The 22,465-nt window shown below is 43.5% G+C and overlaps 1 protein-coding gene across 1 annotated transcript in view; it reads right to left on the bottom strand.

Moving 5' to 3' along the window:
* Positions 1-22,465, bottom strand: part of LOC138267494 (transcription initiation factor TFIID subunit 4-like) — a 1,241,721-nt gene that overhangs the window by 1,126,406 nt on the left and 92,850 nt on the right. The window contains exon 3 of the mRNA XM_069216487.1: positions 645-779. Within this exon, the coding sequence (XP_069072588.1) occupies positions 645-779 (135 nt within the window). The remainder of the gene's footprint in view (positions 1-644; positions 780-22,465) is intronic.

Here is a 22,465-nt window from a genome sequence, read left to right as displayed (position 1 = left end):
AGTGGCTAGATGAGGCATTCACTTTGACTGACGTAGTTGACGTGACTGACGTGGTGCTATGCTGAACTAAACATTATATGAGATTTAGGCGTCTAGATTTATTCATCTTCATATTACTATCTTATGACTGTGATCTTTGCATTTATTGCCATATAGTGACTATGCTCTTTTGCTTCTTGGTTTTAGGATTAATACATTTGCTATTAGATTGTAATCAATAGGGAATACATTTCACAAAACTCCAGTAAGGTGTGGTTATTCATGACTGAAAGGTCATGTTTGCGCCGAAGGTTTACTAATGTCTAAAGTGAAATATATTGTAGTGATATATGTTGACAATATTATTGACATATTGTTTGATGTATTGATCAGTTATCTCGTCTTACGGTGTCTCACCACTGGGTCCAAAGATTCATCGGCCTAAAACGAGTCCCGATGTGTATAAATTAACATAGACGGACGCGTTAACAACTTATCAACCTCTGTGATGAAAGATTCTGAGGTGGACGTGCCTTCTTAGCCTTAAAAATATATATTTACATTTATAATAATAGCTTGCTTTAAGTTTAGGGTTCGATCTATTATATGTATATTTTTAAATATAATAAAACTTTAAAAAATAAAATAAAATCATTGTTTCTTACTTGGGAGTGACTGAACACAGGGCTTGCCTGTAACGTAATAGCTGAAGTGCAGGCTGGTCTGACAGCAGACTGAACACCTTTGGCTTGTATTGGAGGGACCTGATGAACTGTTGATGTTGCTACATGTACAGCTTGCTAAAATCAGATCAGGAAAGAAGATAACATCTAATTATTTTCCTGTGCTACTAAAAGGCAAAGCTACTAAACGATTAGCCAATACATTTTTTGAAAATCAATTGTTTTGAAAGTTCATTGAATCAAACTAACAATGCACTCGTTTATTTACAGATATTTTCAAAACTGAGGCCACCCAACACAAGCGATCATGACAAACATTCTTTTTAGATGTTATCAGTGATGTCATCAATGTCATAGAACATGTCATGAGTGAAGTCATGCGAGGTTATAAGCAGTGCTACCTGTAACTGCTGAAATTCTTTTTTTTCTTCTTCAAAACATTGTCACTGAGAAAGTCACAGAACTATAACGATACTTCAGCCTTTGTTTTTATATATTCACAGAAGAAAACAAAGGTTACAGGGACGTTATAGTTAGGTTCTGAATTTACTCCTACAAAACCAGAGAAATTCAGCAGTTAGAGTTAATTAAATTAACTATAACTCGCACCGCGCCATGCAAAGTTTTCTCTTCAATAATTTGACTGCTAATATTTCACTGATATTTTTAGTGATATTATAAATGTTTTCATGACTGCTGTAATATCTAGGGTAAGGGTGCAAGCTAGTTACCTTGGGCACGAGTTATAGTTACTTTAAATAACTGCTGAATTTCTATGGTTTTGTGTGTGAAAACTCAGTACCTAACTGTAAAGTCCCCGTAACCTTTGGCTTTTTTAGTAAATTTCTATTTTCGTTTAATGTAAAGTTATTACTATACTATATTAAAATTCAACCACCGCTGCGCACGGCCAGCCTGTGGCCAACCCCCTATAACCACTCAACCCTGCATCACTTACAATAAGAAATGTTCTGACAAATTGAAAACAACATTTATTTGACAAGTTAAAAGAGTGATATCACCTTTATGTATGTACCTTAAATATTTGAAGCGGAAAATAATTTAAAGCTAAGAAATGACAACTGACACACTGTAGGAAAGCACCCTTTTTGGCATGTTTAGCCCCCAATTTTTGCCTGGTTACTGATGTTGCTTCAACTGCTAACCAGGTGCCCAGTGCCTTTCCCAAAAACTGCACAGTTGTTTTGCACAATGGGCAAACTCTTTAGCAACCACTGTAAGTCCCTAGTAAATGGTACCTCTGGGACCCAGACCTAGGGTACTAGGGAAGGAATCTAGGAGCTACAGCACCAGTTGTGCAACTCCCAGGGACCCCTCACCAAACCCACACAGTGCTGCCTTTGCAGACTGCGTGTGTAGGCGCAGGCTAAATTGAAAACACAACTTGTCACACAACCCTGTGTGTCAGGTCCCCTATCACTGCATGTGCAACATCTAAGTCACCCCTAAGGCAGAGTGCATCAAGGCACATGTGAGGGCATATATGCATGAGTAGATGTGCCCCTGTCGATTGTGAAACATAGTAAGTGAACAGGGAAGCCATTTTAAATGTATGCGCTGGGCACTGATTATTACGAGCTCCCCAGCAACATGATGGCTTTTCTGAATCCAGGGATGTTTGGTATCAAACATCTCAGAATAATAAACCCTCCCTGTAGGAAGTTGGCTCTGTATGCACTATTTCAAAGTAAGGAATAGTATGCACAGAGTCCAAGGGTTCCCCTTAGAGGTAAGATAGTGGCAAAAAGAGATAATACTAATGCTCTATTTTGTGGTAGTGTGGTCGAGCAGTAGGCTTATCAAAGGAGTAGTGTTAAGCATTTGTTGTACATACACACAGGCAATAAATGAGGAACACACACTCAGAGACAAATCCAGGCCAATAGGTTTTGTTATAGAAAAATATCTTTTCTTAGTTTATTTTAAGAACCACAGGTTCAAATTCTACATGTAATATCTCATTTGAAAGGTATTGCAGGTAAGTACTTTAGGAACTTTGAATCATTACATTAGCATGTATACTTTTTACATAAAACACAATAAGCTGTTTTAAAAGTGGACACAGTGCAATTTTCACAGTTCCTGGGGGAGGTAAGTTTTTGTTAGTTTTGTCAGGTAAGTAAATCACTTACAAGTCTCAGGTTTGGGTCCAAGGTAGCCCACCGTTGGGGGTTCAGAGCAACCCCAAAGTTACCACACCAGCAGCTCAGGGCCGGTCAGGTGCAAAGGCCAAAGAGGTGCCCAAAACGCATAGGCTTCAATGGAGAGAAGGGGGTGCCCTGGTTCCAGTCTGCCAGCAGGTAAGTACCTGCGTCTTCGGAGGGCAGACCAGGGGGGTTTTGTAGGGCACCGGGGGGGACACAAGTCAGCACAAAAAGTACACCCTCAGCAGCGCGGGGCGGCCGGGTGCAGTGTGCAAACAAGCGTCGGGTTCTCTGTAGATTTCAATGAGAGATCAAGGGATCTCTTCAGCGGTGCAGGCAGGCAAGGGGGGGGCTCCTCGGGGTAGCCACCACCTGGACGAGGGAGAGGGCCTCCTGGGGGTCACTCCTGCACAGGAGTTCCGTTCCTTTAGGTGCTGGGGGCTGCGGGTGCAGGGTCTTTTCCAGCCGTCGGGGAATGGAGTTCAGGCAGTCGTGGTCAGGGGGAGCCTCGGGATTCCCTCTGCAGGCGTCGCTGTGGGGGCTCAGGGGGGACAACTTTGGTTACTCACGGTCTCGGAGTCGCCGGAGGGTCCTCCCTGAGGTGTTGGTTCTCCACCAGTCGAGTCGGGGTCGCCGGGTGCAGTGTCGCAAGTCTCACGCTTCTTGCGGGGAGTTGCAGGGGTCTTTAAGTCTGCTCCTTGAAACAAAGTTGCAGTTCTTTTGGAGCAGGGACGCTGTCCTCGGGAGTTCCTTGTTTTGCTTGAAGCAGGGCAGTCCTCTGAGGATTCAGAGGTCGCTGGTCCTTTGGAAAGCGTCGCTGGAGCAGGGTTCTTTGGAAGGCAGGAGACAGGCCGGTAGGACTGGGGCCAAAGCAGTTGGTGTCTTCTGTTCTTCCTATGCAGGGGTTTTTCAGCTCAGCAGTCTTCTTCTTGTATGTTTCAGGAATCTAAATTCTTAGGTTCAGGGGAGCCCTTAAATACTAAATTTAAGGGCGTGTTTAGGTCTGGGGGGTTAGTAGCCAATGGCTACTAGCCCTGCGGGTGGGTACACCCTCTTTGTGCCTCCTCCCAAGGGGAGGGGGTCACATTCCTATCCCTATTGGGGGAATCCTCCTTCTACCAGATGGAGGATTTCTAAAAGTCAGAGTCACCTCAGCTCAGGACACCTTAGGGGCTGTCCTGACTGGCCAGTGACGACTCCTTGTTTTTCTCATTATCTCTCCTGGACTTGCCGCCAAAAGTGGGGGCTGTGTCCAGGGGGCGGGCATCTCCACTAGCTGGAGTGCCCTGGGGCATTGTAACACGAAGCTTGAGCCTTTGAAGCTCACTGCTAGGTGTTACAGTTCCTGCAGGGGGGAGGTGTGAAGCACCTCCACCCAGAGCAGGCTTTGTTTCTGTCCTCAGAGAGCACAAAGGCTCTCACCGCATGAGGTCAGACACTCGTCTCTCAGCAGCAGGCTGGCACAGACCAGTCAGTCCTGCACTGAACAATTGGGTAAAATACAGGGGGCATCTCTAAGATGCTCTCTGTGTGCATTTGTTTTATAAATCCAACACTGGTATCAGTGTGGGTTTATTATTCTGAGAAGTTTGATACTAAACTTCCCAGTATTCAGTGTAGCCATTATGGAGCTGTGGAGTTCGTTTTTGACAGACTCCCAGACCATATACTCTTATGGCTACCCTGCACTTACAATGTCTAAGGTTTTGCTTAGACACTGTAGGGGCATAGTGCTCATGCACGGGTGCCCTCACCTATGGTATAGTGCACCCTGCCTTAGGGCTGTAAGGCTTACTAGAGGGGTGACTTATCTATACTGCATAGGCAGTGTGAGGTTGGCATGGCACCCTGAGGGGAGTGCCATGTCGACTTACTCGTTTTGTTCTCATCAGCACACACAAGCTGGCAAGCAGTGTGTCTGTGCTGAGTGAGGGGTCTCCAGGGTGGCATAAGATATGCTTCAGCCCTTAGAGACCTTCCCTGGCATCAGGGCCCTTGGTACCAGGGGTACCAGTTACAAGGGACTTACCTGGATGCCAGGGTGTGCCAATTGTGGAAACAAAAGTATATTTTAGGTGAAAGAACACTGGTGCTGGGGCCTGGTTAGCAGGGTCCCAGCATACTTCTCAGTCAAGTCAGCATCAGTATCCGGCAAAAAGTGGGGGGTAACTGCAACAGGGAGCCATTTCTTTACACTCCCTGATCCCAGTGATGGATTTATTAATAAATGCACCCAGAGAGCACCTTAGAGGTGCCCCCTGAAAACCTAACAGCTTCTAGTGTGCTGATTAACTGGTCCTGACCAGTTCAGCCACCACAGATGAGTTTCTGTCCCCCGCCCCCAAGGTGAGAGCCAGCCCTCTCGAGGGCCTGAAACAAAAGCCTGCAGTGGGCACCCAGGCAGGCTGGACATTCCAGGGCTGGAAGCGTCCAAGACCTAGCCGCCTTTGTAATGCGGGTCAGGTTTTACAGATAAATGGGGACGATTGACACCCCTGTCCTGACCCCAATATTGGTGGCAGCCCAGGTGGGAAACTTGGGCAGATTAGGAGTTCTGCCCACTTCATGCTAGTCCCTCCCCTAAGATGCACAAGCTGAACTGGACAAGGCTTCTTAAATACTTCCATCTTGGTTGGAAGAAATTATGGCACTAGGGTTTAGTTATGCCCACTTCATTGTGAAATTGGTCATAGAAAGGGTGTAGTCACCCTAAAGGTGGACAGCCCACTGGCTATGACCTAGCACTTCCTGTACTGCCCTTGAATTAAGTATTTATGCGGCACCACTGACCCCAGATTTCAGATACTGACTACCTACGAAGCAAAGGAGAAAGAGTCGCTGCCCCTGCAAAAGAGGTAAAGAAAAAGAAGCTGACTTGGAATCAGTCCCTCTGGCTTGCCTGCTGACCTTGAAGACAAATCGTCCAGCAACTAGACTCCAAGAAACCCAAGGGGACTGCCTGCCTTCTACAAAAACTCAGAGTCCCGTGAGCAGCGGACTGCTCTCCACTCAGATTTCACCCCTCTTGGACTCCCCCAAGTTGCCTGCAGCTACTGCATGCAGGCTCTCCTCTCCTGCACGTTTGTGGTGAGAGGAAACCTGACACCTCCACCAACCGCTGCACTAATCTCTCCTGACCCCATCTGAGGTGGGTCGCTTGTGCCAATGATGTCCCCTGGCTCCAGTGAGCTTGACTCCACCCTGGGTCCACCCCTGCCAGACTCCCTGATGATGCCTGCAGTCTCAACACACAGAACCCCCTGACTCCAAGTGCTACTGAATGAGAAAACTCTATGTCTAATGACACCCCTGCATCTGTCGCCCCTAAGAACTGGAGAAGAGGATTAAAGGTGAACCTACATCCCTGAGCACCTCAAGACTACTACATATCTGTTTGTTGTCCAGAACTGGTTTCCTAGCCGGAGACTGCAGCCTCTTTGTCATGAAGTCAACTCCCATAGAGAACCATTGGGCACCCGACGCCTTATTGCACCTCTGCACCCTGCTGCTCAGTGTGACCTGTTGGTGTAGCTCTGATCAGTGCTCAATACTTACCTTTGCTTCCTAACCTCAACCTTGTTAACCCTGTGTTTGCCAAACATTGTTTTCCTCCATAGGATAACACAGAGAACTCTGAAAATTGCTCTGTGTCGATTTTTGACATTGCAAAGTATTTATTCTTATAAGTCTATTTACCTGATTCAGAAATTTTTGGGTTTGAAATATATAAAAATAATTATTTTTCTAAATTGGTCTTGGATTTGTTCTTTGAGTGGGTCTCATTTATTGCCTCCGTGAGTACAACAAATGTTTAGCACTACCCTCCGAAATGCCCAACTGCTCGCCCACACTACCACAAAATAGAGCATTAGTCCTATTTACTTCTGCCTCTGCAAAACCAATTGGAGATCAATTAGACTGTCTGTACAGTGTACTTCATTTTAGTGCACTATGTAGAGAGCCAACTTCATACACACACAGACTGGAACCTTCAACCTTCTGTGTGATGGTCTGATACCTTAACCATTAGGCCGCAGTGGACTCCTTATTGTGCATTGTCCAGACATATGTATCACATTTGAATCCAAAGACTTTGAAGGCAAAAAGACAAATGTTCCATCACTAGCAATGTTTAACAATGTTTAACAGTAAAAGCACGAGTAAATAAACAGACAATGCATTGAGATACAAAGATTTTAACATTCACCTTACTGAGTGATGGTCCAAGAGCTTTACCAGTAGACCAGATGTGACTCTGTTCTCCTGTGTATCAAAAGGTAACTTGTGTGCCGCTCTGCAGTCATTCTATGGAGAGACCATTACAATAACAAGGTCTCCCTCTCTCTCTCTTCCATTCCTATATGGGATGGAAAAGAGAAAGAGAGAGAAAGTGGTAGGACCGTGGGCCTCAAGGCCTCCACTGTCCTAGCTGGCTCCCTGCTTTCGTGGGGAGCTAGCACTGCTCCCACACGCAGGGAGCAGCTGCAAACAGCAGCTCCCTACGTGTGTGAGCAATGTTTTAATCTCTTTCCCTACCTGCATTTCTGCGGGCAGGGAAAGATAAAAACTCTGCTTTCAGTAAGTGTGAGCATTTTGTCAGCTCCCACTTGCTGAAACCAGAGTGTTTTCTTTGCAGGAGCTGTCAGCTCCCCAAAAGCACAAGCAAACAGCTACCTTCCGAGGGTGGGCACCTTGGGGGTAGCAGGAGCCAGCCCTGGGGTGTGGCACTCCCCAAGACCATATATGCCTTCATGAGGGGGATGGGTGCACGGCCCTCCTCCCTGTTTCCAATTTGGCCCCAGAGATGTTGGTGTCTCCGGGGTCAGGGTGCTGCGAAGGATCCTATCAAATGTTTTTGAAGCCCAGGGGAGGTGGCGTCCCCTGGAGCCCAGGGGGGTCTGCAGGACTCCCATATTCTTTTATCAGATGTTGCCCCGGGGAGTTGGTGGCCCACAGGGCATTGAGGAGGCAAGCATGGCCTGGCCCGCCTGCATATTTTTAAGACAATGCCCCAAGGAGGCGGTGGTACCTGGGGCCAAGGAAGAGAATATTGCTGCGGCTTGCCCGTATACATCCAAAACATAAACCGGGGAGATGGAGGTCCCCAGGGCTCCTGAAAGCTACATGAAAGGGGGGCCCTGTGTGCCCTGTTTTTTGTTCTTTTTTACCCCAAACTGGCCACAGGACCTGGCCCACCCATGGGCAACAAAACAGAGAAATGCAGAAGACTTTTTCTTTTTTGAATCACAGCAAAATTTGCAGAACCACTGCAAATTTGAACTTGATTTCAAAAAAATACTTTTAAGCTTTGGGGAGGCCCCAGGGACACCCCTGCACCAAGGCTAGGGGGTTAGGGTAAATGTACCATGCCCCCTTTTTTCTTTTACGTTTTTTTTTTCAGGCCCGCAGAAGAGGAGTCTAAAAATGGCTGCCCGTACACTTCCTGGCTAAAGTGTTGACAACCAATCAGATCTCTGCATCAGATCAGGAGTATTCACAATGCATTTGCGTCTCTAGATATACAATTTGTTTTTCTTTTAATATTTCCAAAACTACTGAACAATTTACACCAAATTAAAAAAGCACTCTTTCAGGACCAATAGCTACCTTTCTGTAAATCTGGTATAATTCCGTCCAGCAGTTCGAGCTGTGGTCGTGTTCCTACGGGAATTAAAATGGGAAACACGCTTTTTTTGACCCACCTACTTTTTTCTCAGCCACTGCTTGACACATCACCCGAAAACTTTCCATGCACAATAAGACCTTTGGGCACACTTTTTATGAAAAATTTCATGAAGATTCATCAAACGGCGCAAAAGATATAGCAAGTCAAAAAATGATTTTTCCAATGGAAACTAGGTCCTCACTATAACTGCCTACTGGTGACAGCCAGCAGGAGACAGATATACACACACACACACACACACACACACACACACACACACACACACACACACACACACACACACACACACACACACACACAAAAAATCAAAGGTTACAGACAGGGACATAATAGTTAGGTTCCGAATTTAGTTGCACAAAACTATACAAATTCAGCAGTTATAGTAAAAGTAAATCACAGCTTAAGTTAACTATAACTCGCGCCCCTGCCAGGCAGTTTTTTCTTTAATAATTTAGCTTCTAATGTTTCATAGATATTTTTATTTGCGTTATAAAAGTTGTCTTGAGTGCTGTAATATGCAGTGCATGGCCAGGGCGAGAGTTATAGTTACCTTAGGCCCTGCTTTCTTGGGGAGCTAGAACTGCCTCCCCCGATCTTAGCCCCAGGGACCCCATCACCAGGGGCACAGCCATCTCTCCTGGGTGCCCCGTATCATTTGATGAATATCCACAAAACTTTCCAAAAAGGTGCTACTGTTTTTTTAAATTAGTTTGTGCATGGCAAGTTTTGGGTGATCCATCAGGTGGGAGACAAGTAAAAAAAGGGAGGTTCCAAAACTCAAAATCCACATGCATTTTCTACAGACTCTCCAAGATGAGCTACAGCAAAAACTACTGATCGGGATTACACCAAATTCAGCAGAGGATAGATCTTGGTTCGCAGATTGTGCTTTTTGTGGTTTGGTATAAGTCTTTTCAGTAGTATTTGAGAAATTAAGGGTGAAAAATAAAAATAGATATTCGGACGGCTGGGCATGTGACAATCTCACGAGAATCTTGTGGGCGCGCCAATGTAAAAATGTAGCTTTTTGACTGGCCCACCCAGGGAGCTTTATTTCCCTTGGGCCATTAAACTCCCATCTGAGTCAGACACCTGTGACAGCGAGCGATCTGATTGTCTGCCAGCAAGATATGAAAACTGTTGATGGCAGCCATTACAGGACTCAGGGACTTAGTCCCCTTTTGAAGATATAAATATGTATAGATATATACCCAGGGCGGGGGTACCCTGACACCTTAGGTCCCATGGGGGTGGGTGGGTTCGAGGATTGGGGGGGGGCTGCCAGAGGGTCCATCAGGACCAAAATAAAAATAAAAAAACAGTAAGAAATACAGCAATCCCACAAGACTTACTGGATCGGAAAATACATTTAAAAAAATTGTGGTTTGCTGGATCGGAAAATATATTTAAAAAAATTGCGGCCAGGCTGCATTTCTTCTTGGTTTATACCCTGATAAGACCACCACCGGAACCAAAATTTCACTCCATTTCAAGCCACTCTACGCTATTTCACTCGATATCACTGTATATCATTTCATGCCACTCCAAGCAACGCTATAACACTGTATGCCAGTCCACTCTATCCTAATCCATGTCACTCCACTCTATGCCCCTCTACAACACTGCACTCTGCGTCACTCCATTCTGACGCACTCCATACTATTCCACTCTGTCACTCCTTTCTACCCCCACTCCAATGTACGCTATCCCACTCCAATGTACACTCTCACTTCACACCACTCTATGCCACTCTACACTATTCCAACCTACGCTAGTCTACTGCACTCCACGCCAACTTCACCCCAGTTCACTGCACACCACTCAACGACAGTCTACATACATCCACTCTACCACATTATAGTCACTTTATAGCACTCCACTAAACAACAATGTACACTGGGCAATGCAAATCTACAGCACTCTAATTTCATCTGAGCCACTTTACAACTCCCACTACGCCGCTCCACCTCACTTTACTATACGCTACGCTGAGACACTACTCCACTCTAATCCACTGTATTCCACTCTACTTATTTCCATTATAGGCTACTATATGCCAATTAACTCTACGACAGTCTATGCCACTCAACTAGACTGTACCGCACTCTACTCTACACCACTCTACTGTATAACAATGTAATCCACTCTGTGGCACTCTACAACAAATCAGTTAACTCCACTGTATAACACACAACTCCACAAAACTCTACTCCATTGTATGCTTCTCCAGTCTGTTCTACTCCACAACACGCTACTTTACTGTACACTATGCCTCTCCACTCTACTTCACTGCACCAACACTTTACCCCACTCTATGGAACTATATGACATTCCATTCTACACCACTCAACCAGACTCTACTACACTCCATGCCACTATAACTCGCTGTACTCCTCTCTATGTCTCTACACTAGACTGTACCATCCTCTTTTCCATGTCCCTACACTCCAAGTACAACACTCGACTTTTCAACACTTTCCAACACTCTAGGACACACCACTCCACTGTACTGTACTGTACAATACGCTTCTCCAATTTATGACACTTTACTCAACTGCACACCACGCTGACACTTTACTTCACAGTATGCTAGGCCACTCCACTGTACTCCAGTCTATGACACTACACATTAAGACACTACACTGTATGTCACTCTCCTACACGAGATGGCATACGGTGACACAGAACTCTATTAAAAAACATTCAAATTAAAAAAAAAAAAAAAAAGTTAAACCTTGGTTATAGTTAGGAAAACGTTCTTTCTTCCTATAGAATCCAAACATAGACAACCACTTAACATTCTACAGTTACACCTTAAATGTATAATTTACACCCCACCTTTACATTACTAAAGCTGTATTTAGTCTTTCTATACAACCCACACTTACAATACACAAACATTAGAAATTATAAAGTTATAGATGGAATTTTTCAAGTAATAAAATTTATCAATGAGGAACAATATTGAGTTAATGGCTTTGGGTCAGGGATAGTGTACCATTATAAAAGGAATGTAGGATCCTGCTGACTGAGCAAGACATTTCCCTACATCAGTACACTGATGACCCACAACTATACAGCAAACTGCTCCCATTGACATCTACCACTTATGGCACTGCCTGGACATCATTCGGTTGTGATTTTCACTCTCTACTTTAAGAGTAATCCAAGAAATACAGAGTTCACTTTCAAAATCGCAATGACGCATTCACGACCCAGCTTAACGTCTTTCTCCATAACATACAACTTAAATGATTCTTACTCAACCTCTCTCAACCAACACTTGGTCCTTGGCATCCTACATTAATCCTTTATCTTGCTAGAAGACCACTTAAAGAAGAGGTTACATATAACTTAGTTACAAACCCACTTGCTCTGCACCACATTAAAAGAGCTCACGCCTACAGCCAAACCACTGATCAAATTTACCCTATACTTGGCATGAAAGTAGAAATGTATTCAGTAAGCGTTCTTTCATTGTTTTTTACAGTAGCTTTTGAGATCTAAGCTTTTAACCATTACAGCGTGGTGGATGAACTGTTCATGTCCACAGCACTACCTAGCCCGACCACTCCCTCATCCCTGAGGTGTGACTAACCATAGGAGAAGTATCATTGAAAAGACGAGAGTCTCTATTGCCTATGTTGTCTCTCTCAAAATGATTCTTGCTGGTAGATCGTGGATATGTGACAATTCACGAGCAGGATTCACTACTAGATCCCTGAAAGATTTTGGGGGGGGGATGTTCCCTCCAAGAGAGTATCTAACCATTTGTTGTATATTTTCCCTCACTGGGGGCCTGGGGTTGATCTGGCCCTCAAGCAGGGTATAATCCCACCAACAGCCCAAGTGCTAATTTGTTTCCGGTTGCGGAATTTGTTTCTGGTTGCGCCTGCCCTGGGCTTTCTACCACTTTCAATCTACCCAACCTCCAGGAAGAAATCGTGACACAAGAGAATCTCCCCTGTCCAATGGTGCCCCTCTGCAATGGATTCTTGCTCACGTATCGCAGTTGGAACTGCAATCCCTGGAGCAAGAATCCACTTGGCCACAATAGTTTTATTTTTTTAGAGAGGAAGGACATATTTGCCCCATAACACCACAAGGGGCTAAAAACATGTCTTTTAGATTCTGGTCAATGGTTTAACCCATTTTGGCCATTGGTAAACTTCATTGTGATTGAGGACAAGGGGCTTTCGACCAGCCCTCTTAACCCATTGCTACATTGTTCTGTCATTCATACTTGCCTTTCGAACACTTCAGCATACAGCATAGGGCAGTGGTTCAACCCACTTCAGCCACTGGCTGCTTTCACTGTCTGACAACTATGGCAATTTGTGATTTTTGAGACCAAAATAATTGCATTTTAGTTTGGCTTATGTGTGTTACAAGCTGAAGAAATGTAATATGTTCTATCTTTTTCTCTTTTAGCTTCTTCAGAGAAACCACGTGTTTTTTCTTTTTTATTAAGGCATGTGTTTTTACTGGGGACAGATTGCTGAGAACAGTAGATAATTTCTATTGTCGTTAGGTTATTTAAGCATTTTACAAAGGCATAATATTTAGCTTTGGTCCTGAGGCTTGTGCCTTTTTACCTAGTTACATTTCACTTTTTATTACTTTTATTATTTTAGCAAATCTTCATTTTAGTGGAGATGTTTTAATTGCTTTTATAAGTTGTCCCTATTTGCAGAATCTGTTATTCATTTATTTGCACAACATTTTCATCCTGTGCTCAACCCAAGGATGTACACAAAATTTACAGGGAACATTGTCTACACAGAAAAATACTTGGCATGGCAGTTCTTAGAACAACAGATATGCTATTATAAAACATCACACTGCACACATCTTAGAGGGGACATTCCAGCCAGTTTGCATTCTTATGCTGCACGTTATCGCAGTTTCTGCCAAAACCTTTTAGTTCCTCTTCATCTACGTGGGAGGACTCTCAGCAGTCTTCCTTACCTCTGCACAGGTAGGAGGGTTGGGCTTCCTTCCCAGGACCATAAGGAAGATTAAGGCTACCACTGCCACTTGCTCTCATGTAGGAACTTATTAGTGTCGGTAGGAATGTTAGGCACACCATTATGGCAATATGGTGGGACTCTTCTTGTGTTTAATTTTTTTGGTCACTACAGTAATAACACTGTGTTTCATTATCCTCATAATTGCAATTCAAGCCTTTCTACACAGAACGCAGTTGATTCAATGAAACCTATTTAAGCAAGAGAAGGGGATAAAGTCAGTTCCGCCACAACTTCCATGAGGAGTCTGAGTGTCATGCGCTAGGCTGCCACAAATCACTTCTCCGTGTGGCCCTTGGGACATGATGCGAGCTAGCCGGAAAGGGTAGGCCCGACAGCTGTCACACGACGTGGGATCAGACTCAGTCCCCCACGCTCTGTGGTGCTGCAGCTCAAAATCCAGCAGTCTTGTTAACATAACGGGAGTGTACAACACTATATGAACCAAACCATTCTCCTAAAGGCACCTTCACTTGAGTTGAACTTATTATTTTGTTTATTTTTTAAAATCCTTTCTCAAACTGCTCTAAATCCTTCCTCCACTGGTGGAAAAAGATCATGAATTGTTTAGAAAACATGTTTACCTTATACTAAAATATAAAGAAGAGCAACATTAATGGAAGACAAATTATTACCTGTACACTCTCACATGCACAGTACTGCATTCTCACTTTCAGCTCTTAGTGCACAGAGCATTCTAAGTGAATTAACATTTCTTAGAGTACCTCTGCATTATTTTACCTAGCATACAGTATTTGAAGATGGAGGTTTCAGTTATTTAACAGAAATGACACCTCTTTGGAGGACTGCTGCCCAGGCCACAACTCAAATCATAGAGGATTATGAACCAAACTCTGTAAGTGTATTTTTCATTTGATGGATTTCCACCCACTGACGGTTCGTACCACACTGATTCTGAAGGACATGGCTATGGCTATGGCAGTCGCAATGTCCCTTTAAAGCACAATCTGTGCAGATAAGAGACAGTGGCATTGTAGTCCAATCCAGAGCGTAGGCAGGTACTTTGCAGAACACAGGGACAGTGCTCACTTCACAGACACTTACTAGATTCCCCAAGTTTATTAGAGATACTGGATGAAAAGCCAATACTGCAATTTGTTTTGCCTACTGACTACCTCCATCTATTTAATGATGAGCTGTGCCTTGACAAAACGGTTGAGAGAGCATGGAGGATCTCTGTGCCTCATTCTAGGACTCAAATGTCATTTCCTACTTCACTTGAGGGGGTGGGGGGGTTCAACTTTGTGGCCCTTACACTCCTCAAGGGAATAGTGCACAAACATAATGTCTAAGTGGTTGATTTAAATGGTTTGGCCAAAACCCAGCTTTGCAATAGTCATGACCAGAGGCTGCTTTTTTATTCTACAGTATATGCTATGTTTCAATGATAATTCTGCTTATCATTGCTTACATTACTGGTTATTCAAGATTCATTCTGTTGTGGAACATTTTTCTGCCAGATTTCCATAGATTTATACTCCTTGGAAGACTCCAGCAGTCAATGAGTCACTGATCTTGTACAAAGAGCATCTGCTTTCAGGCAATCCATACCAAGCACAAGAGCTTGTTATGGCATCACTATGTACATGCTGTGCTAGAGGTCCATATTTAATAGATACTGACAGAGTATACACGGGGAAGGACTCCAGTATAAATCCTGCAGGTTGCCCTTCCACAGTAGGAATTAGTGAACATATTGTACGGAAGACTGTGCACTCACTTTTTATAAAGTTTATACTCTTTATGTGGAAAACTTCTATACAAAAGTACAGCACTGTTCAGTCAGCTGCACAAAGCTGGCACTGAGGCTTGTGGTACAATCTGAAGTCACAGCAAAGGAGTCCCTAAGGAGCTTGTTTGTAAGAAGTTCAAAAAAAGTCCAGAGCACTGCATTGCAGTGCAACAACCTGTTCGCTGTGAAATGCTCACATAGGAGACAAGTGTAAATGCTCACAAAAACTCATGATGATGATGATGGTTGATGGGGGTGGGTCAGTTGGCAGAAGTACACAAACCCAACTGCATACTGCATTACAACAAGTACATTGGGGGAGTGGAAAAAAATGCCAGGGTTTTATCATATTATGCAAGTCTTAAAAGTTCCATACGATATGAGAAGATGGCTGGCCACTTTATGCAGTTGGCAAAATACAATGCATATGTTTCCTATCACCACACCTTCACAGAATGACTAATGTCCTTCTTTGACTTTCAGTTAGCTGTTTCCAAAACGTCTTACTGATGTAGAGGCAGTACCTTCTACTTGATCTGTTGTAGAGGATGTTGCAAGGCTGCATGATCAGCACCTAGCAAACCACACTACAGCAAAAGGGGGAAATAGTAATTCATATCACCTAAGTAGAGTTTTCACTCGGTAAAGAAACAGGAGTGACTGTTCTAACTATTCACAGTGGTTTGACTTGCACAGCGCCCACTCATTTTCCATACCAAGAATGCCTCGCAAGCCACAAACTTTGGCTAAAATAATTTTCCTCACATTTCTGTGAGGGGAAGTTCAGATGGTGGAGATTCACCCGAGGGTCACAACCTTCTCCCAATAGAAATGTCATCAATGTTCCCTGAAAACGCCTTCAATATTGTATTTAATAAAAGTTCCAGTGTATTTACTGGTGAGATTAGAGACAGCAAGCAACTAGAAAACTGTTGTCAAATAATTTTTTCATTGTGCTATGTAAAAATGTCATCCATAGTGTTAGACCTGACAGCCTTAGGGTGGTCATCCCCAAACTTTCTGCCTGTCTCACTCCACTTTTCTGACACTGTTTCTGCTAATTTTAGGACTCTGCGGACTTTATTACTGCTAACCGGTGCTAAAGTGCATATGCTCTCTCCTTTAAACATGGTAATATTGGTTCATTCCCAATTGGCATATTTGATTTATAGAAAAGTGCACTACATGTGCACAGGGCCTGTAAATTAAATGCTACTTGTGGGCCTGCAGCACTGATTGTGCAACCCACTTAACCATGTCCCAGGCCTGTCATTGCAAGGCCTGTGTGTGCAGTTTCACTGCCACTTCGACTTGGCATTTAAAAGTACTTGCCAAGCCTTAAACTCCCCTTTTCTACATATGTCACCCCTAAGGTAGGCCCTAGGTACCCCATGGGCCAAGCTGGTATATAAGTAAAAGGTAGGACATGTACACATGTGTTTTATGTGTCCTGGTAGTGGAAAAACTCCTAAATTCGTTTTCCACTACTGTGAGGCCTGCGCCTTTCATAGACTAGCATTATGACTGCCCTCATATACGTTTTGAGTGGTAAATTCTGATCTGAAAGTGGTAACCAAGTCATATTTAGAATGGCCACAATGGTAACAGAAAATTCTGCTTATTGGTAAGGCTGGATTATATATTACCATTTTAGAAATGAGACTTTTAGATAGTGAGCATTTGCCTACATTTAAAACCATCTGTGCCTTACAGCCTGTCTGTAATCAACATCTGGTCTATGCTGTTTGACAGCTTCCTTGTGCATGTCACCCAAAAAACCACAAACACAGGACACTATGTCACAACTGCATTCATCTGCATACTGAATGTGTCCTTCTGGGCTTGAAGGGTGGAGGGCCGGACACTTACATTTCAAAGACCAGTGGCCAGCCCTCACACAAAGGACTGATAATCCCCCACAGGAACCCCGGCATACAGGACTGAGCTGAAAGGGGAACGTGTGCACTTCAAAACCACTCTTTGAAGTTTCCCCCATTTCAAAAGCATTTTGGGGTATACAAACTGGGTCTCTGACCCCACCATCTGAGACTTCTGGATCTACACCTGCACCCTGTCAGAGGAGCTGCCTGGCTGCTCAAATGAATCATCTGAACTGCTTTGCTGAGAAGGACTGCTGTGGTAGCCCTGCTGGCCTCTGACTTTGCTGGAAGGACTCTACCATCCCCTGAAGTGCTCTCCAAGGGCTTGGATTGAGCTTGCCTCCTGTTTCTGAAGACTCCGGTCCAACAAAGACTTCACCTCTTCAAGAAACTGCTAGTGCGGCGAAAATTTGTCGCATCGCCTATTGGATGGATGCAGCATCTCCTCATTCCGGCAGCACAACAAGGATTTTCCACGCATCGTCCCTGCGAGTCAAAATCTCTCTTCATCGCAGTGAGGAACCAAGACTGTGCACCGGAAAACAACGCAAACCCTTGGCGTGTGGAAAGAAACGATGCATTGTCTGTGGCGTGCCGGAAAATCCGACGCAACACCTTATTTGTCCATGCATCTCCTCCTTTGCGTTCTCCGTGCGTCATTATTTTTGACGCATCCCAGGTACTGTGTGTAACAAAGAAACAACTGTTTATTTTTAAATGTGAAATTTCAACTTGCGCCTACTGAATCTTTGTTGTTTTAATCTTATTCAGGTAAATATCTATTTTTCTAAACATGTGTGATGTACTTCTGTGGTGTTTTCACTGTGTTACTGTATGATTTATTGCACAAATACTTTACACATTGCCTTCTAAGTTAAGCCTGACTGCTCAGGGCCAAGCTACCAGAAGGTGGGCACAGGATAATTTGGGTTTTGTTGTGAGTTATCCTGACTAGGATTGTGGTCCCTACTTGGACCAGGGTGTACATCTCTGCCAACTAGAGACCCCATTTCTAGCATAGTGTAAAAGATTAAGATTTTTGAAGATACTGCAAAGTTTACATATGGTTTTCACTTACAACAAGTCTGTATAATCTCAATTAATAATCATGTTTTCGTTATTATGAATGCTAACACAACAACCTCAATTTACCAGAATGAAATATATACAAGGTCAGGTAATCTTTAAATTTATGATTATACTACAGTGGTGACCAGGGCGGTTTTATATATTTTCTTCTCAAATAAATTGAAAATAAGCCAGAACATTGTGCTTTGTTTTCAGTATGCTGAAGAGGGTGTTTTCCTGAAAAGAGCAGTAACAAAGTTCACAGCTGCAATATTATTCTAATGCTCCAAAGGAGGTACTGAAAAAAAGTTATTCGAGTGTTTCATCAGTTTTATAACATATGTGCCAAATTCCTATTTTTGATGTATTGTAACTATTTTGTAAAAACAGTGGGAAAGAAATGCTTCCTGTACAATTAACTCTCTCCTCTGCCTTGCCAAATATATGATCTCCACCCAAAAGTGCATGCGGGGCACACATTTCTCCTATTTATTTAGGACTACTGGAGATTGCAAAGTGGTAATCAACTTTCACCACGTTCTGGATACATTTTTACCAATTCCCCAAAATCCTCTCAATCATCATTTTCCATATCTGCTTTCCCAAATGCCTTTTCTATCGGCTTCCCATTACTGAATCTTCACATCCTCTTCCAAATTGCCTTTTCATAGTTTCATTTGGCTTGTCCTCGCTTTCACTCGGTACCCTTCTCTGCTTACACATCAGGCTTCTCCACCTCTTCACTCTCAATCGCAACAGAATATAAATGAGTTTTATTCTTAATAACGTTCGGAGGATTATAAACCGAGTCGAGCGTGCCGTTATTTGAACCTACCAGCTGAAGCATAAAACGTTTCCATAACTGGAGCCCTAACGACCTGAGCTACTATACTAATATTAAATTAACGTCTAACAAAAAGTACTGCACATTATAAAATTAAGCAACGCTCTCTAGTAAATACAAAACTGTAAATGGTCAAGTAATTTACAAAAGCAGAAGGAAGGAGAATCTTTTGAAGTGTCTCAGTAGCCTTTCATACGGCTCATCCACCATCGAGCTTGTACACATACTTTAAACCGCTTGCTTAGCTGGAGGCTCTCACAGTACTCTCATCCCTGCTACCTTGGCATGCTAGGCAAGTGGGCAGACTATGAAAGAGAGACCAGTGCAGAATGAATTGACTGAGTTCAGAATTACTACTAGAAAATAACACTACGGCCTTCAAGCAAGCTCTGTCCCTGTGGATATACGGCACTTAGAAACCCACCAGGCTCATAGCCTTTGGCACAATAATCTTTTAAAAGAAAGCAAATAATTCAGCAGCAGAATATTCTCATGCCCTGCAGATGTGCATGATGTTCCAATGATATTCCTTCTCGTGTTATGGTTTCTGTGAAGCCATTTCGTACAAATTCTCAGTTTAGATCTCAAAGCAGAGTTTAAGCAATAACTATTCTTATGTTTTGATTTCATACCATTATTTTCGTCCCCAAAAAATAGCTATGTAAAGTTAACAAGGAGAGTATAAAACCAGGCACAAATAAACATACAGGGCCTGATTACAACTTTGGAGGACGGTGTTAAACCGTCCCAAAAGTGGCGGATATACCACCTACCGTATTACGAGTTCCATAGGATATAATGGACTCGTAATACGGTAGGTGGTATATCCTCCACTTTTGGGACGGTTTAACACCGTCCTCCAAAGTTGTAATCAGGCCCACAGTCATCAATGTTTAAGTTTACCATACTATGCGGGAATTGAATTTAGAACGTATTTGCTATAAGTCATAGATGAAAATCATCATTTAAACGTATTTTGTAAATCCAAGTTAAAACGAAGGCGAACAGTACAGTGAAATAGTTCAACAGGTTAATTCCAATCTAGGAATGGGCTTTAAATTTAATTCATAAGAAGCCAACAGAGAAATGCCAGAAACATATAGAATGAAGCAAAAATGTATGAATATGTTGGTATATATTTTGTTTTCACAGCACGTCGATATTTAAGATGCATTTATGTACCAATCTACCAACTGTTTCCCTTATACCAAAATCCAAATTTTGACCAGAATAATCCTGTAATAGTGAGGCGCAGAGAACAAAGTAGAATCCAACTGCTTTTCACTATACAAGAAACACTTGTGGTGAACCTTCAACATTGCTGAGTTTTGGCCAGATCCATACACGTATCACAAAAGGAAATGGTAGAGGGGTCCTATATACATTCCAGAAGACTTAGAGAAAAATTAAAGCTCCCTTTAGCACACTGTAGATACGCCAACGGTCACTTCACTAATCCTAGTCATGGTTTCCTTCCTATTGCCAACTAATGGCTACACTGCCGCCTATTGTGGGGGAGAAGGTGACTTCTCAACATTGACTATTACTCACCAATTCAATCTCCAAATGTGTCAGTTGGTGTATGAGACAGTCTTTGGTGGAAGGCTGTTAGAAATATGAAAACTTTGGACCACGTGTAACAGATTAAACAAAGGTAGATTTAATTTTACCCCGCATCCTGACTCGTTCTTTGTCTCAACTAATAGTTACATTTTTCAGTGGGACGAAGAACGCAACGGAGAAGTTCTTCACCCAAAAGACAGACGTCATTTTTACAGGACTCAACTTAGATTCAAGAAAAGTACATTGCTCACCTTACAAATCATTGTTGACATTCTTATCATATGCCCATTAACAGCCTCTACATTACCTGCAATTATTTTGCTGCACTGTATGTAGAACTACTCCACTGGGAAAATTGGTGGAAAGTTAGTTTCAGAAGCAGGTATGACGTAGCAGTAACAGAGCATATTTCATCATACTTGCAACTTGTAAAAAAAAACCTCAGCAGACATTTTCCTGACCAACTTATTAGAAAGTATCCTAAAGGGAGCTAAGGCCTCTCTACTCATTTGGGTTCCACAGTAAGTAAATTAGCACTTGTATAGCGCACTACTCACCCGTTAGGGTCTCAAGGCGCTGTACTCATACCGCTATGGAACCCCTCCTGGCTTTTCCCTGTGAGGCGCCCACTCCTGAGCACCCCCAGGGTGAAGCCAGGCATCCAAGCGCTGTTGGGGCCGTTGTGGAGATTAAGCAAGCTATTGCCCAGAGTTGCAGAGTGGGACCCATGAATTAGATTAGGCACCGAGGCGAGAATTATCTGGTCAAGGGGAATTGAGCCCAAGACCTGCCGAAGCGGGACTTGAACCCTGGTCTTGAGCCAGATCTCTGCTTCAGGGTCTGCCGCTCTAACCATTGAGCCACACTTCTCCACAAGTAAGTAAATACCTTAGTTCCAAAAATATATATTATAGAAATGAACACAAACAGGTCAGTAAATTACAAATATCAGTATATAGCCATCAACTGCATTGCCACATCAAGTGTAAAAGGAAATGGTGATCAACCATGTCAAAACTCACAAATAAATAAAATAAGTAACATATATGAAACTTTAACGAATGAATAGATAATTTCAGCAGAATGCATTGAGTTTTTCATCACACAAATAAAATAAAAAAACAATGTTTGGTTTGTCTCATCAAGAGGCTGGAGTTGGGACCCCTCCAACAATACAATATAAGTTGATTTTTTTACTTGATTCTTTTGGCAAGGAGGGAAATTTGTAAAAAGTGATCTCAACCCTCAGTCCGTGCCTGTTGTAACTGGTTGAAGTCAGTAATGTGTTTCAAGAAGTTGGACAATAAAATCAAGAATAGGGTAGATGAGGGGGCGTGGCCAACTGCCGACCATGATGGCCGCATAGCTGAGGAGCTCCGGCAGCCACTGGCCCATTCCCCTCAACATCAGTTATATTTATCTGCCCCGTGTGAGATTAAAAAAGCTTCCGATCCTTGCCTACCCAGAGCATGTCACTGCGCCCGAAGCCTGGGTTTTGCCTACAGCTGCCGAGCCACCACAGGCACCGGCAGGATCGGGGCGACATGCTGAGAGGGCCTGCTCCACCCTGCTGGAAAGAGGGGGCCGGACTTGCTGCCGCAACTAGAGCGGGACCCAACGGGGGAAACCGTCTGCAGAGGGTGTGCCTGGCCGGAGACATCAGAGTCTGAGAAGGTCCTGGCCACCTGAGAGACACAGCTGCGCCCTGGGCCAGGGCCTCCGACCGCCATACTGCCAGACGCTCCTCCACAGGAGACTCGCTGCACTGAGATGGCCCACTCTGCCCCAAGTGACAGGGAAGCCCAGATCGGCGACCG

Source organism: Pleurodeles waltl, chromosome 12 (assembly GCF_031143425.1).
Source record: "Pleurodeles waltl isolate 20211129_DDA chromosome 12, aPleWal1.hap1.20221129, whole genome shotgun sequence".
Classification (NCBI taxonomy): Eukaryota; Metazoa; Chordata; class Amphibia; order Caudata; family Salamandridae; genus Pleurodeles; species Pleurodeles waltl.
This window is presented reverse-complemented; position numbering and strand designations above follow the sequence as displayed.